At 64.8% G+C, this 25,905-nt stretch overlaps 1 protein-coding gene across 4 annotated transcripts in view; it reads left to right on the top strand.

Moving 5' to 3' along the window:
* The first annotated feature begins 8,729 nt into the window (after window positions 1-8,729).
* The window catches only part of PITPNM3 (PITPNM family member 3), a 58,177-nt gene continuing 41,001 nt past the window's right edge, over window positions 8,730-25,905 (top strand). For all 4 annotated transcript variants that reach the window (XM_059380919.1, XM_059380920.1, XM_059380918.1 and 1 more), the window contains exons 1-2: window positions 8,730-8,798; window positions 21,325-21,420. In XM_059380919.1, the coding sequence (XP_059236902.1) occupies window positions 8,777-8,798; window positions 21,325-21,420 (118 nt within the window). In that variant the 5' untranslated portion in view covers window positions 8,730-8,776. The remainder of the gene's footprint in view (window positions 8,799-21,324; window positions 21,421-25,905) is intronic.

Genomic DNA, 25,905 nt, shown 5'->3' with positions numbered 1-25,905 from the left:
CTCTGCTGGTGGCACCTGGGGCCCCAGAGGGAAGGGGATGGGGGTCTTCTTCGTCCCTGCCTGCGAGGGGCCGAGGAGGAGGAAGGGTCTCAGGGAAGCCCTCGGGGCCAGTGGGACAAGAAGGGCCTTGGGACAGGGGCAGTGAGTGTCCGGCCTTTCTGGCAGCAGGAAGGCAGTGAGTGGCAGGTGGGTCCCCTTGCCGGGGCTGGCCTGCTTGTGGTGGACGTGGGGTCCGGTTAGAGCTCGGGGCTGGCCTGCTCGTGATGGACGTGGGGTCCGATTAGAGCGGGGTGGACGTGGGGTCTGGTTAGAGCTGGGCTGTGGGGCTTCCTCCAGACCTCAGGAGTGTGACCCAGCGTCCTCGGTGAGGGTCCTGGGAATCCCCTGTGGGGACCCGAGTGAGCCCTGGTCTCCCAACCCAGCCCACCAGCTCTCTGCCTCTCCAGGCCCTCCAGGCCCGCCCAGGGACTCCCCCTTCTCCTCTCCTCCCTGCGGCCTCTCCCATACTGCCTGGCTGGGCCGCAGAGCCACCGGTGGGCCTCAGAAGCCCCCGCCCCACTGTGTGGGACCCTCAAGCCCAAAGGTCCGGGTCCCCCTTTCTGGCCCCTTGAAGAAGGCAGAAGTTGAGAAGGGCCCCCTGAGGCCGGGAAGGGGAGGAAGCCGCCCGCAACCTGCCTCCCTGCACCCCGCTGAGTGTCTCTCTCTCCGCCTGGTCCTGTGTGCCAGCGGGGGCCGGCCAGCTGGGGGTGGGGAGCCAAGAGGGCAGGTCCTGCGGGACCTCCATGCCTTGGTTTCCCAGTCTGGGACATGGAGAATTGGGGGAAGTGAGCCATGCAGACGTCTCGTCGTGGGGCTGGTCTGGCTTCTGTCCCCAGGGGCCCTCCCTGCCTGTGACCCCAAGGCCAGCACGGGGTGGCTCCAACCGCTGCGGACGGATGTCCCTCGGGGCCCCTTGGACGCTGCTCCCGTGAGCTGGCAGGCCTTCCCGTGCCGGCCACATCCTTGGGGCAGGAGAGGAAATATCGCCAGTCCCACTGTGTGTGGGAGGCTTCAGGGCCACGGAACCAGGGAGAGGCCTGCTGGGGTCTTACGAGCACCGTGGCACTGTGTTCTGTGTCCTGTGACTGACTGTTGAGTAGATGACGCGGGGACAGTCTGCAGACCGTAGCAGACATCACCTGTGAACACAGCCTCCATCTTCGCTGATGGCGGTCCTGCCCGCGCTGGGCACCCCGCTCCGTTCTGGGTCTCCCAATAGGCCCTGCCCTGTCCCTGCCCCCCACCGGGGCTGGACCCAGCAGCCACTGTCTGCCACAGAGTGCCCACTATGCTCTGGGTGCCTGGGGGCTTGCGCCCAACACTGAGGCAGAGGCTGTGGACCCCTTCACGAGTGGGATGGGGACTGGGCAGCCGAAGGTTGCCATCTGTGGTGCATGCAGTGGTCCACGGGGCCCTGGCGTCACCGGAACGGGCGCCCCATGGCCTCGCCCCCTGCGCCAGGCTGCAACCCCACTGTGGCCCCGTGGCCTCCGCTGCACCCCGAGCCCTGCCCTGGTTTCCTTCTCCTGAAAGCTTCCTTTCCACCTGGGGCAGCTCCCTGATCTGTAACCAGCCCGTCCTGACCTAACGCTGGGCTCTGGGCAGCCAGGTCTCAGTCATGGGTCCCCACAGCCACATGGACGGATCAGGGGAAAGGGACATCAAGGCCCTGCTACCTGAGCTGCGGGACCAAATGGCGGCCGGGGCAGACCTGCCCGTGGACGCCTCCACAGGCCCGTGTCTCCCGAGACTGGGCAGTTCCTGCAAACTCCCTGCTGGCCACAGCGACCCAGGGATGGCACAGGCTGTCCCTCCCCGAGGCCTGAGCACGAAGGCGAGAGAGGAGAACGGGCTGTGGTGGGGGCCGAGGGGCTGACTCTTTCCTGAGCCTAGGCTGCGGTGAGGGAAGGAGGGGCAGCATGGCAAGGCCCCCCCGTAGACAGCGGGCTGTGTGGTGCAGGTGGTGTGGTTAGAGCGGGTGATGCAGTGGGAGGACCCCACCCCCACGGTCCCCTCAGCACCGGCACAGCCCCAGACACGCTATTCCCTGGCCAAGTCCACCCTCCCTGGGAAGTGAGATCCACCCCAGACTCAGCCCTGCTCCGGCATCCTGGTCTTCCTCCGTGTCTGCGCGGGGAGGCCCTGCCGCACGCCTGGCCACCCCCAGTCCATGCTCACGAAAGCCCGCCAGCGACACGTGTGCGAGGGATGCAAGGGTGGGTCAGGATCGTGGCTCCAACAAGGACTGGGGCCCAGAGGGGACCGCGGGGCTCATGGGACGGCGCATTCTGAGGCTGAGCCTATGGGAGGCTGAGGGCCCTACGGGCACAGTCTTGGAGGCCAGCCCCGTCCACGGTGGCCTCTTGGCCATGTCAGCTCCCGGTCACGGATTGTGTAGCTGCGCCATGCGACGGGAGATGTGCAGAGCATCCTGGGGGTCAGAAGGAAAACACGTACATACATGCACACATATATAACATGCACACGTGTGCACACGTGTGCACACATACACATATGTGCACATGCACGCACACATGTGCACAGGGCTGCAGTTTCCGGGGCTCACATTCCATGGACCCAGGCAGGCAGGAAGCCTGGTAAGGGAAGGCCCCTTTCCATAGCGCTCCCCGGCCTGTTGGCCGAGCGGGACCCCGCGGGGGGCTTGCTCTCATCTTCCTCCAGGGTGGACGGAGGAAGGTCTGCAGCCCTCTTTCCTGCAGAGCAGGGGCGGGTCTCACCGGGGTCACTGGGGTCACCAGGGTCAGCGGCTCTGCACCCAGGGTCCTGGGTCTGGTAAGCACCTGCTTCCCCGACCCCGCGGGTGGTGCTGCCCCCGTCAGGTCCCGCCCCAGGATTTGCAGGAACTGAGTGAGGCTGGGGAAGAGGCAGCCGAGACTCCTGGCATCCGAGGCGGAGGCGGGTGGAGGAGCTGGAGGGGGGGCTTGCGAGTTTTACTTCCGACAGCTCAAAGGGGAGTTTGAACTCTGACGATCACGGTGTTCTTGTTCCCCGAGTGTGGAAACATCAGGGCGTGGAGACACGTGAACCGTGCCGTGGGCGGCAGCCCACACGGAGCCGCCTGCGCGAGGACCCCGCCGCCCCGGCGGCTTCTGGAGGCTGCAACAGCGCCCAACCGTGTCCCTGGCCGCAGACAGCTCACTGTCCACAAGGCCTCAGGAGTGTGCTCTGGAAGCCGCGGGGTCCCCGGCATCTGAGTAACTTGGATTCAGGACGCGGCCTCCCCTCAGAAGCATGCGGCGCTTGCAGTCGTGGTGAGGCCGGATGCACCTCCTGCTCCCATCCAGGCGGCCGGGCATGTCCCAGGTGTGACTGGTGACCCGACAGAGCAATGTGGATGTGGGGACCGGCAGTGCGGGTGTCCTTGGTGAAGGCAGGGCTGCCAGGCACGTCCACTTCTGGTGCTGGCCTCTGGGCGGCCAGCGTCCTGTCTGCTCCTCTGGGTCTCAAATCCCGGTCATGTCCGCTTGTGTGGGAGAGCCCAAGCGTGCTCCTGTGGCGGCGGGAAGCGCCACATGTGCACCGTCGGTCTGCGCCGAGCCCTGCGGAGGCTGGCAGACTCGCTGCGGCTCCTGGCCGTAGGGACAGGACGGCAGGACCAGGAGGGGATAGAAGGGGCTCCTACCACAAGCCGGGGATCACCCCCGTTTTCGGGGTGCTGGGAGCCGCAGGACCTCCAGCTCTTGGGCCCCGTGTCTGCAGCTATGCAGTGAGGTGCGGGTCTGCCCCGCTGGCGCTGGCCCCAGGTGGGGTCTGGGTCCTTCCTCTCTGGCACAGAGGATGTCGGAGTGTTCGGTTCCCTTCTGGGACCCCAGATCTGAAAACAAAGTAGAGCGTGGGCCCACCCCCAGCTCCCGGCCACCGCACCCCTTCCTCCCCGCACGCTGGCTCTGGCAGTTCTTGCTTCTGCCCCTGTAGGGGATTCCCGGGTAAGGGGATTTCCATTTCTAGATCTGCCTGTTTGATGGCCGTCCGCCCTCCTGGGCCAGGATGTTTCCTTAACTGACTGTGGTCCTTCAGCTGCTAATCTAATCGGCACTGGCCAGGTGCCCCGTGTCCCACAGGGGCTTCCCGGACGCTGCTCGGGTGCTTCCGTGTTTGGAGAAGGCTGCGCTGCTGGGGGCCCCTGGGGTGCCTCTGCACTCCACTAGGAATCTAGTTCATCCTTAACAAGTGGACTCAATCCACTCTCCAGCCCTTGTCAAATTCAGCCTTTTAGCATTGGTACGTAGCCCCACCGCACCGCCGGGGGGCCTTCCAGGCCAGGTGGGCTGTGCCCACGCTGGCAGAATATGGGACCTACCAGTGGAGAGCCTGCGACCCCTGGTGCCCAGCCGTCCTGCCGTCCTAGGTCGTCTTCCCTCTGGAGGTCGAGGGGGTCATGGATGGCAGACCGGGTCCGCCACTTAGGACCCGAAGAAAGATACCTGGCTTCTAGCCTTGGTTTCCTCATCTGTAAAATGGGAATGGTTGACGGGCTGCTGTCACGACTAAACACAGTCCCTCACGAAGAATATGCGTGACACCCGTAGGGCTGCAGTGGCCGCTCTGAGAGACCCTGTCACTGCTGTTCCAAGGAGAGGAACAGAGGACAGAGGAAGAACTCCTAGCCCAACGGAGGTCCCCAGTTCCTGGCAGAGTTCAGAGGCAGAAGGGTGGACACAGTGATCCCTTGTTTGGGGATCCCTCCCTGCCGGCCCCTGTCTGGGCTTATCCAGCTGTGGTCTGAGCGCCAAGCACTGGGTGCTTTCTAGGGAGCCGACACAGACTGTGAGCTCCATCGGCCACAGGACCCTTGCCCGCCCACAGCCGCCCCAGGAGCCCTCCCCACATGTAGCGATGGGGCTGCCGAGGTTTAAACCCCACGCCACAGGTGCTGCCGGTGAGCACACAAGTCCCTGCTTGTGTTTGGTCTGAGAGTAACGTGAAGACAGCTGGACCTCATCTCGGCCTCAAACCGAAAACAGCCACTGTGAGGTTGAAGGAGGAGGGGGGACCGACTGTGTGCCCAGGGCACAGCCTCCTCCATCAGCCGCGCCTTCCTCGGAAACCGGCCCCGCCCCTGCAGACTCCCCCAGCCCTGCGACCTGGCAGCATGGGCCCTCAGTGACCCTTGGCGCTCAGTGGGTTCTGTGAGACCTCCGAGGACGTCGTTGGGACAGGCTGAGGATGCGCGCACACGATGGCCTAGATTTTTCAGCCCCTCCTGGGCACGGGATGGGGACCGGGTCACCGCTGTGGAACCATGGAACACTGGGCGTGGCCCGCCGGGGTGCGGCTGTGCTGGCGGGGGGGCCCTTACACTCGGGGTCCAGGGCTCCCCCGAGGGCTCATTCGCTGATCTTAAAAGGGATTGCTAGTGAGCGCCTTGGCCACCCAGCGCCTTCTTCCCTGGGTGAGGCCGTGGTTGTCCACACGCCCAGGGGTGGGTCAGGCAGGGTCCCAGCCCCTCCCTGGGTGGGCGGTGGAGGCGCAGGCTAGATTAGCCACAGAAGCTGCGGGCGAGAAGGGAAGAGCTCGCTCCCTGGCTCCCGTGGTCCCCTGGCTCCTGTGCGGCGGGCAGGGCTGGGGCAGCTCCACTTAGGCCTCTACCGCCGAGGCTCCGTCTGGGAATGGAGGCGGCCCCCCTGCAGCCATGGATGGCTGCCTGAGACTTGCCAGTGTGGGAACTGGAGAGGCGGGGCTGGGAAGGCGGCAGTGAGGACAGGTGCGACCAGCCAGCGAGGCCGGCAGAGGCCCCAGGCCTTGCCCTGACGTCTGTCTGCAGCGGGCAGCAAGGAGTCACTTGGCTGGGGCCTGAGCTGTGAGCGGCTGCGCCAGGCCTGCCGGGCACCGTGGTACCTGCCCCGGCAGCCAGTGTGTCCAGGAAGGAAATGAGTGTAGTCGGGCGTGACTGCCCTTCTGCGGGGCCATGTTGGCTCTGGTGGTGGGCGTGTCCCTTTCCAAGTGCCCAGGTCCAGGCCAGCCCCGCTCCCTGGAGCTCTCTGATGGGTCCAATCTGTGCACATTCTCGGGCAGTGGGGCGTAGCTTGGCCCGGGAGCCGCCCGCCACCCTGGAGGAAGGGTTGGCCTGGAACCCTGATGCTGAGCCTCACCACCACAGAGCTGGGTGCCCAGGAAGCAGCGGCGCCCACTTCTCTCCTGCAGGCACAAGGGCAGCGCCTCTAAATCGCTAGTCATCCGTGTTCACCAAAGGGCGATGCTAGCGGTGCAGGAGGTCAGCCCCCGCTGGTTAGTTTCACGCCCATGCGGATGACGTGTTTGCTCTGACCAGAGGCAGGGCTGGAACTTCCTTAGCAGCCGGTCTGCTGGCGCGGTCAGCACCCCTGGGGGCCACCCTGCTCTCCTGGCTGAACCAGATCCAGGCCCCTCTGCCAGGAGCACCCTGTGCCTCCCGCCCACTCACCCCCCCCCCCAAGGGGTGGGGCGGGGTCTGAACTTCCAACCAATGGGACGCCGCCCCCCACCCGTGCAGAGCAGTGAGTCTCAGTGCTCCCCTCACAGTGCGCCTTCCCTGGTGTGTGTGTGTGCGCACAACACGCACATGTACACACATGCACGTCACAACACAGATACCCCCACTTGCACACACATACACACGCGCACACATCCAATACACGTGTACACATACCCCACATACACATACATACACATACACATGTACACAAACACCCCCACATATACACATTGTACATGCACGCACACACACTCATACACAGACACAGGCATGCACATCTACACACATACCCCCACACAAATGCACACACACACACAGCTCCATGCATGTACACACACATACACGGCCAGCAGCACAGCCCTACACATACCCACACACATGTACACATACATGCACACGCACACACGGAAGGCGGTGCCAGGAGGTAGCAGGGCCCTAGCCAAATGGCAGTCACTGTGGCCACGGCGAGCCAAGGGCCCCGGAGGGGTGCACGCGTCCAGTTGTGTCCCCTCGGAGGCAGGTCTGTTGACCCCCGGCCACCATTCCCGGCCACCGAGCAGACTTTCCCTAGCCCCTGCCTCTTTCCAGGTGCTCCGGAGACAGCACAGCACCCCTCCGGGGGCCCTGCAGGTCCCAAGAGCGGGTACAGGTGAGGCCGCGGGCTCCCTGCCGGTCTGGCCCGTACCACCCGCCGCGCCCATCCCCACGGTGCCCGAGGACTGGGGAAGGGCCGCAGGAGTCCATTCACTTCCGGCTGGTGACCAGCTTCTGAAACTCTGCCTGCTGGAGTCAGCACCGTCGTCTGGTCCCAGGATCCAGAGCTCTTGGACTGACCGATTTGCAGCCTCTGGCAAGCCAGGCTGGTGTCCTCCTGGGTGAAGACTGAGTAGGCAGTTTGGACGCAGGGCCCTGGGAAGCCTCCGCTTCGCCCCGTGGGGCGCCAGTCAGGACCCATATGGGGGTCACATGCTAGATGCAGACTGCAGCTCGGGTGAGGAGAGACGTTCTCATGGTCTGCACCATCCAAAGACAGGAGAGCTCACCCTTGAACTCCTGAGCAACCCGTCCTTGGAGGTGGGCAGCCCCCAGGTGCAGGCCACTTGGAGAGCAGCCTGCGGGTGGAGTTAAAGCCGAAAAGGGTTTGTGGACTAGATGCTCACTGAGGCCCCCTGTCGTCTGTGTGCCTGGTTTCCCTTGGAGGGGCTAAGGGGACCTTGCCCTGAGGACTGAGGCTGGCCCCAGGGGGACTTTCCTGCAGAAGGTGGGGGAAGAACAGGGTGGGTGGGGCACTGGCTGCAGACGGTGACTGAGCTTAACCCTTGCCAATTGCGCAGCGGCAAGCAGAGGCATCGTCCCAGGACGGCCTGGTGGGAGTTAACCCCTGCAGTAGCAGGGAGCCAGGAGGCTTGTCCTGGCACCCACCCCCTCCAGCAGCTGCCACCCCTCGGGCTGCCCCGCACTGTGAATCCCTGGCTGTGCTCAGGCAGACGCCTTCCCCCAGGGCCTGCTCACCGGGAATGTCTGCGGCCAGGTTTAGGAAGTGCCAAGGCCGCAGCTTGCTGGCTGGGCTGCTGGCCTCCCGCCCTGGAATCCCAGGTGGGATTTGCGTATATTGCACACGTTCCCGCAGAGTTCAAGGCACTGAGGTCCTTTCCAAGCTGAGGCTAGGTCAGACCGTGGTCACGCCCCCGGACCTTGGCGGGGTGCTGATGGAGAGCCATCCCAGGGCCACCTCCCTCTCTCCTCGCCTCTGCTGCTAGGTGTCTCTCCCGCGCCAGGCTCTGGGTCGCCCGTCTTCTCTGATCTCCCTCTCCCCACCTCCTCGGCTGGCGTCTCGGCCCGGGGGTGTCTCCCTGGCGCTGCGCCCCCGCGTCCCCGCGCCCCTTCTCCCGGCCCGCGCGTCCGCGTCGCCGCCCGCACCGCAGGGCCTCCCCGCGTCTGCGCCCCCCGCGCGCTGCGGTGGTGGCCGGAGAGCGGCGGCCGCGGCCGGGCGGGGGTGCGGGCCCACGGGGGCGGCGTCGGGCGCTTTCCTCCGTCAGTCCCTCCCCGGAGGCGCGGGGGGCGGCGCGGCCGCCGCTCGGCGCCTTTAAGGCAGCGGGAGGGAGCGGCGAGGCGGCGGCTGCGGCGGCTGAGGCGCGCGGGGCGGGGGCGCGGGGCGCGGCGCGCGGAGTCCGCTCGGGGCCGGAGGCGGCTCGGCTGCCGGGGCCCGGTCGGGAGCGGCGAGGAGCGCGCGCGGCGCAGCCGGAGCCCGCCGCCCGGGACATGGCCCAGGCGGGCCGCGCAGGTGAGGGCGGGCGCCGGGAGGGCAGGGCCGGCGGCCGGGGGGAGGGACCCGCGCGGCGCGAGGAGGGGCCGCGGGCCCAGGTGAGCCCCCGCGCAGGTGGGCGGAGGTTCCGGGAGGGCCGTGCGCCCCGCGTCCTTCCTGCGCCCCCGGCACCTGGAGGAACGGCGCCGGCGCGGGTGGGGGCGGGTCTGCGGCGCCCGAGTCGGGGTCAGCTAGCCACCGCCCCCCCCCCCAGGCCTCCACTGCCACCCGCACGGGCAGCCCAGGGCGCGGGGACCTCAGGGGCTGTCCGGTGGCCGCCGCTCCATCCCACGCCTCTAGCGCCAGCCAGGACGCGCCCCCCTGTCCTGCCCCTTGCTCTGAACAGGACGCGCCGATGCCCCCGCCCCCAGCTCAGTCAGGAGACCCAGATTCCTTCTTGGGAAGGAGGGGTGCTAGCGCTGCACCACCGGGGACCGTACTACCCGTTTCCCCCACCCGACCCTGGAGGCAGAGCGTCAGGTGCGGGGGTCTGAAGGTGGAGTCTCTTCTGGGGTCCGGTGGGCTCTGCCCTCCCCCAGGCACCGGGTGCAGACCCCTGGTGTGAGGGAGTGGGCGTTAGTCATTCCTTCATTCATTCATTTGGACGGTTCATTCACCAGCATCCGCTGTGTGCCAGGCCCAGAGCCTGGCGCTGGGGAGCAGGAGTTGCACCACACTCTGGGCTCTGTGGTGGGGAGAGCCCCCAAGACCGGCCCCACAGTGTGGGCGACTGCCAGCCCCGTCTCAGCAGGCCGGGCTGGGGAGGCTGGCGTGTGTAAATGTTTCGAGAACTCACACCCAGCCTGTGACGTTGGCAGGTGCTGTGCCTTCCCTCGGGACACGGCATTGGTCTGGCACGAACCCCACCCCTTTCCCTGCAAGCCCTGACCGTGCCAGAACAAGTGTGAATTCACCCATATACACACTCAGTGTGAGCGCCTGGGCTCTGTGCAAATCCAGTGCCACCCCAGGAATGGGGCTCTGGACCTTGGGCTGGATCTAACCGCCCCCAACTGCCTGCACATGCTGGGCTTGTGACTTATGGCCCCCAAGGAGCCCTGCAGGGTGGGGCGGGCCAAGCGAGACCCAGCAAGTGTGCAGCACAGCTAAACACCCATTCCTCATGGAGGTGCTGCGGGAGGTACCAGGAGATGACGCGGGGCAGGCTGGAAAACGCTGTCTCCCTCCCTCCTGGAGCCGGGGGTCCCTCCCCACCCCCACTGCTCCCAGAGGGCAAGGCAGGGTGTGTGTCCCGCCCACCACCCCCGCTCCGTGTGTGCGTGTGTGCGTGTGCGTGCACAGCCCTGCACAGATCACCTGCTGGGGCACGGCCATGATGACAGCAGCCAGCCCTCTGCCTGAACTGTGTTCCAGGCACTGTGCACAGTGATCCCGGAGGGGGAAATGCTTCTCTCCCCCTCCTAAGGCATCGGAAACAGAGGGTCTGGGCAGAGCCTCCTCTGAAGGAGGAAGTAAGGGACTGTCTCCATCATGGCCCCGTCAGTGACCCCCACAGCCTGGGGTGCCGTTTGGCCCCTGCGGTGGCCCGTGGTCCTTTGGGTCCCAGGCTGACGGTGGCAGGTGAGGCACTGCCTGGCCCTGAGCAGCTGGACCTCGCACCGCTCTAACATCTTGTCTTCTCGGCGTCCGTTCTGTGCCCGGCCCTTCCCTGCGGGGAGCCTGGACGCCCTCCTCCGTGGGTCCCAGCACCCAGGCTCCTCACTCCTGTACTCCGCTGCCCCTCCCAGGAGCCGCTGGGACTGACCCCGTAAGAGGGGTCGATGCCTGCTTTGCTCGGTCCTTCTGGGCTGCTTTGCATTTTGCAAATGTCCCTTCTGCTCTTCAGGCTCTAAGCCTACTGACCTGAAAACGGCTCTCGGTGGCGCGTGCACGGGAGCCACACCAGCAAAGCCGGAACAGAATAGATTGGCCAGCTTTAGAACAGAGACGGCCTCACGACCGTCCATGGTGGATGAGCAGACTGATGGTTAGAAATGATCAGGCCACCCTGGGAGGTGACACTGGAACCAAGGAAGGCTGAAGGTTGCAGGGGGAAGCTGTGGGAGGCCGGCCTGTGAGTCAGGATGTATTCTGTGACCTGTGAGATGTTCCCTCTGAAAACTGGCCAAGGGGCTGCCTAATGAGGGAAGAGGCAGGGGTTTGGGTCCCAGAGTCACCATAGCGCATGACTCTGGGATTATCATATCGTGGGCTAGTAAATGGTGTTTTGGGGCTCGTGCAGTGTGCAGCCTGAGCAGCTAGCCATGGCTGTGTCAGCTATGTCAGACAGGCGCTGATGGGAAGCAGTAAAAGGACTTTCACTTTGCCAGGAGATCCCAGGTGCAGGAAAGCATGTTGGGAGTTTCCAGAAGGGATTGGATAAGTTAGAGTGTTGATTCCAAACAGGTTGTTACCAGTTCCGGGTCTCTCGGGAGACTTCAGTAACCCAGGCCAGAGCTGTTGTGATACCCTGCATCTAGTCTTGAGAGAGAAGGGGAGGGCCTAAGGGAGCTCTAGGTCTGGTGGACAAGGAGGGGCCAAGTCTTCTGGCGGGGATGGTCGTCTGCATCCCAGAGCTACCTGTGGGTGGTGGAACAGAACAGGAGGCCCAAGACAGTGAAGGCTGGCGGTCTTAGGAGTTATGCCTTAGAGGCTGGTGAATTTGGATGGGAAGATGGCGAGGGGCAGGCCTGGGGTTGGGGAGGGGCTGGATGGAGGGAGAGGTGCTTGTGGAGGGGTTGGGGAGGGGTGTTGGGGGACGGGAAAGAGCTCAGGACGGAGAGCAGCATGGAGGATGGGGCCCGGTGGCAGGTTGGGACTTTTGGCAGCCCCTCTGCCCCGGGGGAGAGGCAGGTGAGGTCCGGGCTGGCTCTGTGGGGAAGGGCTGCTTCCTGCCCCTGCCCACCTCCCCTCAGGCCCCCCCTTCCCCACCCAGTGTCCCAGCAGTTTGGGACCTCTTCTCAGCAGGGCAGGGCCTTGGGCTGGAGGAACCAGTGTATTAGCTCCCAGGGGCTGGCCCTGCTCTGAGGGGAGGGGCCTGCGGGGCCTGGGCCGGGTTGGGCAGGGGACTCGTCCTCTCCCCAGGAGGGACCAGACTCGAAGCACTTTGGGGAGGTGCGATGTTGGAGCCACTGTCAGCGGCATCGCTGGTGGGCCGGGTAGGTGCCTACCGGAGATGCTTTGCTGCCTCTCAGCCCGGGCTGCGCGAGCTGCTGGGTCCCTGAGTCTTGTCTCAGACCTGTGGCCTTGGGCCCCGGAGCCCTTGTATTAGCGGGAGGCCCCGTCTACCTGGCCGGTTGTTTGGGAGTCTTCAGTGGGACCCGGAGTGTGACATGTGGCTAGACCCCCCTTGCAGGGGCCGGATCTGCATCCCACTGGCCAGAGGGTGTGACGCGGGCTTACAGACCCGTTTGCAGGAGACTGAGGCCCAGAGGGCATGGGGCCCTCTCCTGAGGTCTGTGTCTTCAAGAACGGGGGTGTGAACGCTCGTGGGGAGTGGGGTGTTCTGGTGGGTTCTGGCTGGGGGTCTGGAGGCACCGTGGTTGCGATGTCACTGGCCTCCCACCTGCTGGCTGGACAGCGTCTCTCCGGTAAAGCTCCGTGTCACTCCCATTTTATGGATGAAGAAACGGAGCCCTGGGAGGGTGAAGTGTCTCATTCTAGAACCCTGTGAAGTCAGAGGCTGGGCTGGAAGTAGGACTGGGGGCTGGTTGGGGCTTAACCTTGACCTGCCCTCCTGGGCCTCAGTTTCCTCAAGGGTGGGGGGTTGGGGAAGGCCAGGGAAAGAGTCTCGGGAACCAGGACTGGCTCTAAAGTTGCTGCGGCTTTAACACTGGTCTTTCTTCTTTCTCAGCCCATCCTTACGGCCTTGTCCTCTGGGTGGGGGAGGGGGGTCTCCTCTCTGCTCTCCTGCCCCCTCAGGGACCCCAGAGGGGTTGTGGGGGATGGGCCCAGCACAGAGAGCCCACGTGCCCTGGGGGTCACCAGATCTGCAGCCAGGCCGGGAAGGGGGTGGCCAACTCGCCCCCCCGCCAGGGCCTGGTGTGGGAGGGGGCCTGGAGCACGTCACCAGTGAGCCGGGAAACCACGAGATCCCAGCCCCCCCCCACGCCCTCAAATTCTCTCTACTCCTGGGGCTTTAAAATCCTTGTTTTCTAAAGAGAAAGAAAATGCTAAGTTGCACCCCCCCCCCCTGCAAAGGAATGGAGCCTCGGTGAGTCACTCCGGAGGTAAATGCCACCTCCAGGGCCGCCCGCCCAGCTGTGCGGGCCCCAGTCCTCATGGGGGGCCGCGTGTGGGTGGGGGCGGCTCCTGCCTGTCAGCGGCTCAGGCTGGAGTTGGGTCCCTGCTGCGCCCCCTCCGCGCCCCCCACCTCCAGGCTGTCCTCAGGGTGGTGCTTGTGAGGTTCGCTCTGAGGCTGGGGGTGGCCCGTCTGTGGGACACGTTCATGCCCTGGGGTGGGGGAGGTTTTGTGGCCGTGGGAAGGGGGGTCAGCCTGTGTGGCCAGGGCTGGCAGTGGCAGGTGCTGCTGCGTCAGACCCCAGAAACTGGGTGCCTGGCCCGCAAGCTGCTGTCGCAGCTTCTTGGCCCAGCTCGTCCCCAGGCCGGTGAGCAGCGGAGCCCAGGCCCGACCCTCCAGGGGTGGGTGACTCGGGGAGTCCGGAGCCCGCGCTCCCTGGAGAGGGTCACCCGCGTGTTTGCAGACTGGTGTGGAGGAGGCCAGCGAGGAGGCGCTCCCCTTCCCAGATGGCCGTTGCTCTGCAGGGGAGGGAGGTTGCTGTCTTTGGAAGCAAAGATGGAAACCCATCAGGCTGTGTCTGGGAGCGGCCTCTTCCCAGTGGCCTGCAGCTGAGCCGGTCACCTCCCTCACAGCTCCTGCTCAGGGACAGCCCGCCGGGTGCAAGACTCGGGGTGTGGAGAAGCCGCGGCCACCCGTCCCTGCTCGCACACCCCTGACCGTCCCCCAACCGCTCCGCAGCATGTCGCTCCCCTGTCCTCCTCCTCAGTGCCTCTGCCTGGCCATGGCCTGAGGCTTCCTTCTCCTGTCCCCACCCACGTCCCTCCCCTGGGAGTCTGGTCCTGGCTGAGCAACTCTGGAGTCATCCCTGGTGGTAAAAAGAGCTATTTTCGGCCTTCCCGTTACTGCCCAGGACGTGTGGGGTGTCTCTGCCTTGCTGTCGCTCTGTTCCCGGGAATCTGGAGGAGCGCCAAGAGCCTCGCACAGCCCCAACTCTGGGGTCCTGGCCCCGCAGCATCGGGGGCTGTGAATCAGCCCCAGGTGGGGAGCCTGCGGGGCAGGAGGTGGCCTGGGGTCCCCTGCGCTCTCTGGAGCAGCCTTGGAGTGGCAGGTGGTAAGGAGGGCCACGCAGGGTCACCTTGGCCCTCGCTGCTCCCCGACTGCCAAAGGTGGCCTCTGGGGCTCTTGCCACAGTGCAGGCCGGCTCCTGGGGTGGGGGGGTCTCTGTGGCTTCCTCCTCAGGCTCTGTCCCCCACCCCCCACAGGGGCTCAGGGGCATGACTGGCAGGGGGCCTCAGTCCCCACCGCTCTCATGAGCGGCCTGTAGGGCCTGTAGGCGGTGGCGCTGTGGGAGCTCCCATTCGCGGGAGGACAACGCCTTCTTCTCGTGGAGCAGGAGTCTGGGGGACGGACTGCCGGGCCCTCGGAGCTTTGCTCCCAGCAGCTCCAACTCTTGCAGAGCCAGGCAGGCAGGGCCGATGGAAATGCCGTAGGTAGCCAAAGCGATTAATCACCGGTTCTCTCCTAAAGACGCGAACTAGCGGGCGTTGCAGCGGCATGTTCACGAGCTACCAGAAGGCAGATAGTTTCAGAGTAACTGGTTGAGCCAGATGTGTCCTGTGGGGACCCTGGGGTCCTGATCCACCTCCAGCCCATGTCTGGGGACAGGGCTGGGATAGTGGACAGGCCAGCTGCAGGTTGGGGCCACGGCCCTTCCTCGCTGGCCTCCCGGGCCATGCAGGCCCCCAGCAGCCGTGGGAGGCGCTGCCTGGGAGTCTATGTTGGCAGAGGCCGAGCCCCTCTGTTGTGCCCGGGGCCAGTATGGCTAAGGTCAGGTGGAAGACGGCGGCTGGCACTGGTGCCCAATTTGCAGCTGGGTCTGCCATGGGGCCATGGCCACGGGTACCAAGCAACGGGGATGGGCGCCGTGGCCTGCTGTGTGCCGGGGCCGTGCCTCCGTCTGGGCCACTGCTCCAGGCGTGGGCTGTGGATGGTCTTGTGTCCACTCTGCAGCCTGGAGCCCACGCCCGGACTCGTGGGGCCACCTGGTCCCCCAGGAGCTGGATTGGATTCCTTCCGGTCATCCAGGACTTGGGCTCCGGGTGCCGAGAGCCCCAGCAGACAGGCCCTCCCAGGGCTCCCCGCATGTCCCTGAAACAGCCCGGCCCATATGCTCATCAGTGGCGCATACAGCGGTTTGGGAAGAGTTAGGACTTGTTTCCATAGCAACCAACCCCCAACCTGCATCGGTCTCCTTCAGCGGCTTCTCTGGCCTCTCGTCCCTCCCTGGTGGCACCCATGAAGGCTGAGCTTGGGCGGGTCGGCCCTGGACGAGTTTGCGTCCCGGACCTGTCGTGACCCAGAGAGGGGGGTGAAGACAGGTGCATGGGATGCTTCCCTGAGAGGGCCACCCCTGAGGTCTCTCCTGCAGGGATCCGTGCCCAGCAGAATGAGAGCTTCCTTGGTGCTCAGTCCTGGAGGGTTCCCACCAAGGGTGTGCCCCAGGGAACCCACTGCCCAGTGGGGCAGGCAGGCCTGGACCCAGGCTGCAGATGGGTGCTCTGATGGCCCAGGAGAAGGACGTCAGGGGCGCACAGAGGAGGCAGGCTCCAGACTCCCTCAGGGCCGGGAGAGCTCTGCACTGACCCCCAGCACAGGTGGGAATGAGGGGAGGGTGGGGACCCAGGGAGCGTGGCCCGGGGCCTCCCAGAGGCCATGTGTGGCAGGAGCCCAGAAATCCTGGCCTTGTGATGCTTAGAGTCTGGGGGATGGGGTGCTGTGCCCGTGCGGGGCAGGGGCCCCATGGGGTCTGTGTGCACAGACGCCGGCAGAGTGCAGGCGTGGTGCTAAGCCTGTTATGGACGCTCATTCCTGCAGTCCTCACAGCGGCCGCTCTGAGTGCTGTTACTGCCCCCACGTCCAAAGCGGGAAACTGAGGCACAGCGTGGTTAGCAGCAGTTACTGATGCCCGGCGGACGGCTGAGAGGCAGGCCTGGGATCTGAACCAGCCTCCGGGGGCGGGTGAGTGGGACGGTGGTCCACATCGTGCTCGACTGAGGCAGGAGGCCAGGCTCCGGGGCCGGGGCCAGACCCGCACGTCTCACTCCGGGTCCTGCGTGTGGACTTGTGGGAGCCCAGGCCGGAGCAGCGGGGCAGGATTCCGAGTGTCATGAGACCAGATGTGACGCCGTGCATGTGTGCATGCGTGCGTGACGGACGCGGAGGCACGGGGCACACGGGGCCTAAGGGAGCCCCAGCAGAGCACTCGCTGCCCCCAGGTGCACGTGGTTCGCAGGCGGCGTCCCTGCCATGGCTTTGCATCCAGCCGCGGGCTGGCCCAATGCCGGACAGTCCTGCCCCGCCACTCAGAGTCGCTGGAGCCCCCGGAGGCAGCTGGCAGGGGCTGCTTCAACCCCGGCGCCATGTGGCCGTCACCGCAGACGCCGGAGGCCTCTCTGTGCTCTGATGAGCCAGACTTCCCGTTCCGGAGGAGAAGCGTCTCAATCCAGCACCCACAGTCATGGAGTGACTGCGCTGACCTGTCCCTGCCACCTTGTCCACCCTGTACACCCTGCCCCTAAGGCTCAGCTGGGCCCCCTCCCCAGGATGGCCTCCGGGCCCTCCAGCCTGCAGGGCGTCTGCCTGCGGGACACGCTGCCCACACTGTGGGGTGTGGAACTGGCCTTCAGCCCTGTGGCTGGGCTGCCCCTCGTCTGTCCTGGGCTCTTGGGAAGCTGCATCCCAGGGGCACGGACCAATCCAGGTTGGCTCGGCCCTAACTCCTTCCCCCAGGGTGCAGTCCGGCCCGCGGCCTGGCCCCAGAGGGGTCGGCCTATGCCTTCCCCCTCGGGTGGGGCTCCTGAGCTCAGCATGGTGTCTCCTCTCCGGTGGCCTCCTGTCCGCAGGTTGGGGCCGCTTTGGGGGTTCCTTGGCACAGGGCCGAGCATCCCTGATGGCTCCTGTCCACGTGTCCCTCTGTTGCCGTGTCCCTGGGCCAGCCCAGTTGGGGAAGACAAACTGGTGTGTGTGGCTGGTGATCGGAGCCCGTGCTGGGGAGGCCCAGGCCCAGTCAAAAGACTATCCTGGGCAGCAGGAAAGAGCTCAGAGCCTGCTGGGGGTCAGGGCCTCACGGGAGCAAGGGATCCTCAGCATCCCTCTGGACGGCGAGGCTGGCTTTCCCCCTTTCTCTTTGGTCCCAATTTAGGGCTCTAAGTAAGTGTGTTGGAGGAGGTGGGACAGGAGGAGAGTCTGCTGGAGGATGTCAGGGGGCCTTGTAGGACGTGGATGGGTCTGTGGCCGTGGGGGGCTGCCGGGAAGCCCCCGTGAGCCCTGGCTACGCCTCAGTCCTGCCGCTGGTGGGGGGTCAGGGCACTGGACCCAACAGTGGGCAGTCTGGGCTGAATTCCCGAGGACAGGGTTGGAGCTACGATGCCCATCTCGCAGGCGACAGAAGCGAGGCCCCACGAGCTCCGTGAGCTTCTGTCCCGGGCCCATAAATGGTAGCGGGAGCCCGGGTTGGTGTCGCTCCATGGCCACGTGGTAACGTTTCTGCTGGGTGTCCACCCCTGCTGGCAAGCTGGTGTGCATGAGGCACAGAGGCGGGGAGGGCGTTCTGTGGGGGCGCATGTGCTTGGCGTGTCTTTCGGACAGGGTCGGGAAGGGTGGCCTCGGGAGGATGGCCGCCTCCCAGGAGGGCAGGTGCACATGGAGATGTCCACATGGACACGAGGATACCCAGACGCTGACTCGCAGAGCCAGAGGGCCGGTTGGATGGGTCCCGCTTCCCACGCTGCCTCGGTCACTGACGGGCTTTGTGGCCTCGAGCAAACAGCTGTCCACACCCTCGGCTGTGGGGCGGGTCACGTGCACTCCCTCCGCCTGTGCACCCCACATGCGTGTGTGCAGGACACACATGTATACATGCTCGGTGTGTCCGGCTCCTTCTCAGGGACCGACGCATCTGTAGGAAGGTCTCACACCCTCGTCCCGCTGCTTCCCTGCAGCCGCTCCCCCCGCCCCGGGACCCCACGAAGCCCAGCCCGTCACACCTGTTGTCAGCGTGGCAGTGACCTAGAGGGATGGTGGCCCAAAAGGAAGGATGTGGGAGGCGCCGGTGTGTGGCCTACAGATCCCAGAGCCTCTGCCCTTCAAGCTTAGGTACTGGACAGACTGGGGTGAAGCTTCCGCTGAGCCCGCTGCCCTGCCCAACCCGCGGGGACCAAACAGCAGGGACAGTGGGACCATCCTGGCCGTCCAGGCTTCACCTCGTGGACCAGAATGGGTGTGCGCAGCGAGGCACATCTGCGTGTTAGTCTAGTGTGTATGCTGCTGACCGGGAATGCATGTGCATGAAGGTGAACTCGGCAGGACGTTTAAATGACTGTGCTTTCTGGGTCTCAAGCCTCTCTGCAGACATTCGGTTTCTACTCAAGCGCTTCTTTTCGTGGGTTTGGTTTTTTTGGTGCAGGTTATAAATGGTTTTGTTTCTTAAGTGTCTAACTCCGGCTCCTCCTGACAGCCCAGGGTGCGGCTGGCTTCGTGTGTCGGCCTCGTACCCGGCAACTGTGCTGTTCCAGGGGCGTTTCCGGTGGGTTTTTTCGATTCTGTGGAGGTTTTGTTTCTGTGTAGACATGATGCCGTCTGAGCATCAAGGCGGCTTGGGTTTTTCCTTTCAAATCCGTATCCCTTTGGTTTCTTCTCCCTGTCTTGCCGCAGCTGCTGGAGCACCCCCCCCACACACACACACACTGGTGCAACCTCTCAGGAAAGACAGAGTCTGTGAGCAGGGACTGGCTGCCCAGCCTGCCACGCGGCCCGCAGGGATGGGCAAGCATTGAGAGCTTAGAGAGTCCCCGCGGGGCATGTGGGTGCCCCTCGCTGGGACTCCGGGCTTCAGAACGCACCTCCCAGCATGCTTCTGGCCTGGCTCCCAGCATGGTGCTCAGGCTGGGGTGCGTTTGGGAGTGAGTGGTGGGTGAGGCTACAGCGACAGGCAGGGGCAGGGTCCCTGGGCCCACGGGGCTGGTCTCGCCCTTCAGGAACAGTTTGTGATGTGGGATCCGGGCGTATGGCAGGGAGCAGTGCCAGCTTCCTGCAGGGGTGCGGAGCACGGAGGGGACAGGGCTGCCGTGGGCTCCCTGGGGCTGTCACAGTGCCCACGCCCGGCTCCCGTAGCCAGGGCTGGGGCAGCACCCACCTCCCCCTTGCTCACTGGCATGTGTGCCAGACGGGCTCCTCCGACGTCAGTCAGAATGGAAAAGGGACATTCACCGTCAGGTTCCTCAATGTGCAGATGAGGAAACTGAGGCAGGGATCTTCTATAAGAAGACGGGTCTCTCTAGACACATGACGTGTGACGTGCTGGCCAGGGCTGGTGCCCTGGGAGGACCAGCCCTGAGTGCAGGGTGATTTCACTATCTCCCCTAGTCTCTAAGACGCCATAGTCCCTACTGGTGACCAGACCTCTCCAGTCACGTGGTCGGTGACTGCGCATTCTGCGTGTCTCCTGTGCGACGTGCCATGGATTACTGGGGCTTCTGCTGCAGGGGAGGAAGCATGATTAGTAAACCTATAAGGATGTTTGCTGAAAGAAAAGCCTCGAGTGTTTCCCAAAGGGCCCATGTGCGAGCGGGTCTGTGCTGTCCGAGCCTGAGTAGCTCCAGTGCCCGCCGGAGCTGGGATATGCACTCTCGGGCCACGTGGTCCGGTTTTAAAGATGTAAAGGTGTGAGGAAACATGCCTCTTCGAATGGGTAGAATAGGTTGACTCGGGAATCGAATCACTCAGCCGTGTAGAAGCCGCGTCTCCCAGCCTCCTCCTGTCAGAGCCGCTCCGCAGGAACCTTTGCCGGCCTCTTGGGCGTGTCCTCCCCGATGCAGTGACATGGCTGAACATAAATTTGTACCATGATCTCTGCCGCGGATGCTCGCTGTGGGCTCATGAGTGCCGTGATGCGTCGCTCGAGGGGGACACCCTCCCCAGCAGGTGTAAGCTCTCCTCACCTTACAGCTGGGGAAACTGAGGCACAAGGGCTGTGGAGGGGCTCACCTACCCTCCCACAGCTTCTCGGGGCCTCAGTGACTGTGGATCCAGGCCGTCCCTCCTCAGACCTGAGCGTTTAACCAACACGCTGCCCGAATCCGTGTGCAGACACAGGCGTGTTTTCCAAACTGGCCCAAAGGAACACACTGTCCCTGCCCTTCCCGCCTCTCTCCCTCCTGGCCGTACCTGCGGGTGTCCTCCACCGGGACCATGGCACCGTTCCGTCCTGTCCCCACGCGGACGCCGGACACCTTCGAGGCTCCGGTGCTGCCGGACACGATGGTTAAGCTGCTCCCTGATGACCCTCAGGAAAGTGACTGGGCAGGTTTCTCCCGACACCTTCATGGTTTCAGTGTGGACGGTCCCCACTCTTCATGGGTCTGGGGACGAGTGGAGGGCGTGAGCGCCCGGGTGCCTGTGGAGGGAGCTCAGAGAGGGGCTCCAGGGCAGCCCGGCGCGGGCGGGCGAAGGAGAAGGCCACATCCCGTGTGTGTCCTCACTGCCCCGGAGGGCCGCCGGCGCCATCGGGCCTCGTGTGGACCCAGAGGCTGCAGCTCTGGGCCTTCCGTGAGCCGGACGCTGCCCCTGCCTCCGTTCACATCCTCTGAGCCCAGGGCCCATGGCCGTTCATACCTTCCGGGGCAAACCAAGGCCGTGGCATGGAAACGGGGCCACAGGGTTCTAAGCGGGGCAGGGCTCAGGCCCAGGCCCCCTCCCGACGGGGGCTTGCGTGTCTAGGCTGCACGCGTGGTGTGGCGTCGGCCTCCCCACCCCCGTCACGCTCCTACCACTGGGCACGGCCAGAAGCAGGCGGCCTGTGGGAAGACGCGGACACGACCGGCCGTGACTTTCGGGGCCTCTGTACCCTGCTCCGCTGACCTTGGTGTCCCATTTTGAGCAGGTGGTGGGGCCTTCGAGAGGCCATCGTGAACAGATCCCCCTTCCCGCGGGAGTGACCCCGCACCCTCGCTGCACGGCCATGCGAGTCGTGATGTGCCCGGCGACCGTGGCGGCGTGCCTCGACCGACTCCGGTCTGTTTGGGGCCCACTCGTGCCTGCCTCACCGCAGCACGGTGGAGGGGGTCGGGGGCCCAACACAAGCTGTGTGTCTGGCCGGCTTGGCGAGGGGCGGGGCTGCTGGCGGCCCTCGGTCTGGGGGCACAGGTCTGCCTGCCGCACGCTGGAGGCACTCTCAGGCCGGGCTAACGGGAGTGTTCCCTCTGGCAGGTGGCCCTCCCCCGGGCGGCGGTGCCCCCTGGCACCTGAGAAACGTGCTCAGCGACTCCGTGGAAAGCTCGGACGATGAATTCTTTGATGCCAGAGGTAAGTGGACGCTGTCGTTCCGTCGTTGGCTGGAAGACTGTTCTAGAAGCCCTGGGAAGGGGCTCCCTGTGGGGGTTAGTGTCTCTACCTCCTTGGACACCACGTCCCACACTTCAGAGGTACCCGATCTGTGAGTCCCCAGCAGGGGCTCTGCCTTCACTCTTCCACCCTCTGGGTCTCCTTGGGTGCCGTGCAAGGCACTCACCGGGCTGCAGAGGCCATGGGCTGTGGCACTGCCCTCCTCGGGCCTGTGGTTCGGTGGGGAGGCCAAACCCAGCAGTGACCCTGGGGAAGGCACACTCCTGAGGGGGAAGGATGCCACGAGTGAAACGCACCAGACGTTCCATGGTGACGTGGGTCCCTGATGGACGTGGGATGGGGAGCCTGTGGTGTCCTCTCCACGGTGACAAGGGACGAGGGCAAGGAGCCTTCCAGACACAGGAAGTGGCAGGTGGGCAGCGGAGTCTGTCCAGAATTCCCGAGGGTCCCCGTGGTCGCGCTTGCCAGGCCTGTGTGCAGGTGGACGAGAAGCCCTGGAGGCCTCCTCCTGCCCCCGGAGCACCTGGTCCTCACCTGCTGGCTGGGCCCCACCCAGGAAGGGCACCCTATGTGGGGGGTCAGCTCACTCCTGGGACGGCTGGCTTTGAAATGCCTGGCAAAATGTCTGAAAGACAGACTGTGTGTTTGGGACACTCACTCAGGGCACCGGGACCTGTGGGGCACTCGGGACCTGTGGGGCACTCGGGACCTGTGGGGCACTCGGGACCTGTGGGGCACCGGGACCTGTGGGGCACTCGGGACCTGTGGGGCACTCGGGACGTGATCTCAGCCTTGCCATTGATCGTCTCCTGGCCTCAGTTTCCCTGTGCCCTCCATAACTCCAGAAATGGGGAATGCCCGGTTCCAGTGCCTGGAGGGGCTGCCGGGGCCGCGTCTCCATAGCAGCTAGCTTCAGTGTGACAACAAGCGTCGCTACTCTGATGCTTAGAACGTCTGTTTCAAATACTTGGCAGTTCATCGGGGCTGGGGTTCCTAGAGCACTGGGATGGCCTGCGGTGGGAGCACTGTGGTGTGGTTTGGTGGGCGGGTCAGGCCTGCTCACCTGCTTCCCCTCTGAGGGTCCCACCTTCCACCCTGCCCGCTGTGCCTCCCGCCACACCTGTTCTCCCTGTGACCTCCCCTCCCCCAGCCGCGGGTCCGCCCTGTCCCCCTCCTCTGCCCTTGGCTCCTGGGAGCCCCATTATCTGCTCCCCACTGCCTAGCACCCCAGCCCTTAGCCACAGGAGCCGCCCCACAGGCTGTGCAGACCCCCTTACTTCTGAGCTGCCCCCTACCCTCCTCCTGGTGCTCCGTGTCGTCCCCCATCAAGGCCTCTGGAGGGCCCCAGGCTCAAGTGAGCAGTCAGGGGTGAAGCTGTCCTCTGCTGCCTGAGCCGAGTCAGGCCCCACTGGCAGCTCTCAGCCTCAGGGCCAGGCCGTGGGGGTCCAGGACTCGAGGGTCCCCTCCCTGGCCCTGTTCTCCTGCTGTCCCCTCCTCTAGCAGGGCCCTGCATCCTCCAGCCGTCGGGAAGCTCCTGGGTGGGGTGCTTGTCCAAGCAGGCCCCTGCAACGTTACATCCTCCTCCTCAGTGTTCTGATGGGGAAGATGGGGAAGCTGAGGCCACATCAAGCTGGGGTGGCGGGGCTGGAACCCTGAAGCTCAGTGTGGGGGGGTCAGGTCCCTTTCTCTGACTTAGTACCGAGGTCGGACCTTCTTCCGTCCTCCAGCCTGTAGGCCTGAACAGGGTTTCCCTGGTGGGGCGGGAGCCCCTCACTCTGGTAGTGCAGGGGAGAGGGTTGGGCTCCGGGTGCAGGGCTCGGCTGTGTGTGAGGGGTGCGAGGCATTGGGGGCAGGAGAGTGGAGCAGGCTGGGCACCCAGCATCCCCTGGGCAGAAGGCCAGCTCCCTGGGCACTGTGGGCTGGGTGCTGGGGTCCAGATTCTCGACCCAGAAGAGGCTCCTCCCTCCTGTCAGTCACAGGAGATGTGGGGGCTGCAGACCAGTCTGGAGGGCTGGGGTGCAGAGCGAGGGCAAAGCCGGGGGGTGGCGGGAGAGGCCATGGCTCAACCTCATGTCAGAGCTGGGGGCCTGCTAGGTCTTTGAGTTCAACACTGCTACCCCAATCTCCAGGCTGCGACCCTGAGGCCAGAGGACTGGGAAGCTTGCTCAGGGTCGCTCAAGGTCACTCAAGGAGTTGGGCAGAGCAGGGGCTAGAAACCGCCTACCCATCCCCTCTTTCCATGTTTACTGAGTACCTGCGCATCGGGGAGCGGGCGCTGCCCTCGCGTAGGGCACACGGGGCGCATAGGCACTGTCCCAGCCCTTGCCGAGCCTGCTGATTGGTGGTGGTGGGCGGGAAGACCGCGGAGAGCAAGTGAGCCACACTGACAGCTGCCGAAAATAAAATAAGGGAGGAAACAACCAAGACCACGGTGTGAGGCTGCCACAAGCCCACGGGAACCAAAGCATGGTGCTGCCACGAGACCGCGGGGAACCACGGCACAGCTTTGTCTGGGCTTCCTGTGGGTGCACAGCCTCAGGCGGGATGGAAGGTAGTGGACAGTGCAAGCCACTTGGACAGAGATTGGGCCGGTGACTGGCCTGTGTCTGACCCCAGGCAAGTCTCTGGGGCCCATCATGTTGCACATGGCAGGGGTGGGGTCGTTTGTCTCAGGGACGAGCGGGACGCTATGCCATGGTGGGCAGGGGACCAAGGGGTCTCACAGAATCAAACCACAGGGGAACTCTTGACCCCTGTCCTCTCATTCAGGCTGAGAGAGGAGGAGTGGGTGCCACAGAGCTGCCCCGAGGTATCCGAGATGGGCTGTGTGGGGATCCCGTGATGGCTGTGGTGGGGGGCAGGCTGGACTGCGGTACATAGCGCCAGGGGAAGGTGTGCAGTCCTGAACCCAGAGGCCCCAGGGCAGGGCTCTCCTCGGTCCTGAGAGATCGGTGTCTGATGCAGGGGTGACAGGTGGTGTTAGGCCAGTGACCACGGAAGGGGACACGCCCTCAGCTCAGTGGGCTTGAGGTGGATCCTCCCTGTGCGGAACAAGGAGTCTCGCTGCTCTGAGATCCTGTGGCCCCGGGGTGGGAGGACACAGAGGCCGTGAGTAAAAGGCAAGGACCCAGCTCGCTTCAGGGTCCGAGTCCGTCCAGGGTCTGGGCTGGGCAGGGACGGGAGCTCCATGGGGGAGAGGTCGGTGCAAAAACCTTCCCCCAGAGTCTCTTGGGGTGATGGTCAGCATGCGGGGCGCAGCCTCCAGCCAAAATGCAGAATCGGTAACCAGAGCACGCGTCTAGCCAGCGCTTCGTGGCCTCCGTGCGCCCTGCCGAGAGGCACTTACCGCAGCGAAGGGACATGGAGCGGACAGAGCGGCCATGGGCTCTGGGTGTGCGTGTGTGTGCGTGTCCTCTCGGGGAAGAGCCCACTGTTGCTAGAGTGAACCCCCCAGGCTGAGAGCTGAGAGCGGGCAGAGGGGAGACCCAGGGAGGGGAGAGTGTGGGCGAGGGCGGCTGGGGTCAGCGAGTGCGAGAAGCTGCAGAAGGTTCCTGAAAGCAGAGTGGGGGTGGGTGGCTCCCCAGGACCGAACCAGGGTGTTGAGAGAGATCCAGTGGGAGAGGAAGAACAGTAAGAGCCCAGTGGGGATAGGGAGGTCCTGAGCCCAGAGAGCCGGGCAGCAGGAGCTCGAGCATGTGGCCAGAGCGAGGCCTGCCCTGGTGGTGTGGGACGGTGTGGCAGGGACTGCCGCAGCCTGAGAGGAGTGGGGGGCTGGGGGGTATGGGTGAGAATGGCCAACCACAAGCGCAGGGACGTGGCGCAAGTCTGTGAGGATGCTGCACTTCTTGGAAAGAGACCAAGGGGCTGTGGGCCAGGAGAGGAGGGGGCTCTGCTGAGCCCTGGGGGTCCCCGGGACGCTGACCACCTCAAACACACACACCCCATGGGGCTCTGTGCTGTCATCTTCATGGGCGGTTCTGTCCTGTGGTCGTCATGCCCATGGACACCTTGCCTTCCTGACCTCATCTAACCTCAGGGCAACCCCTGATGCCACGATGTGGTTTCATAGTGAGAAATACTGAGGTTCGTAAACACACGTTACCATTCAAGGTCCGAGAGCCCACAGATCGTGCACCCAAGGTTGAAGAGAGCCTGTCGAACCCCAGAGCTCAGCTTTTAAGCCCTTGGCGGTCCTGCTTCCCCAAGGGTTGTACTCCCTGACATCTTCTGACCACACGTGTGCCCCTGGAGCTTCGCAGGTGCAGGACATCCTCTCCTGTCCTCGGGACGGCTTGCTGGGAAGGGCTGTCAAACCAGAGCCCAGCAGAAGAGACACGAGGACAGGAACAGCTGGAGGACACGTGGGGCAGAGTGTGGACTGGAATCCGGCCGGGGTGTGCCCAGAATACAGCGCTGCATGCCAGCGTAGAGGTGTGCCAGCGGGGA

The sequence above is a fragment of the Mustela nigripes genome, chromosome 16, assembly GCF_022355385.1.
Source record: "Mustela nigripes isolate SB6536 chromosome 16, MUSNIG.SB6536, whole genome shotgun sequence".
NCBI lineage: Eukaryota > Metazoa > Chordata > Mammalia > Carnivora > Mustelidae > Mustela > Mustela nigripes.
Note: the sequence above shows the minus strand (reverse complement) of the source record. Positions and strands in the feature narration are given on the sequence as shown.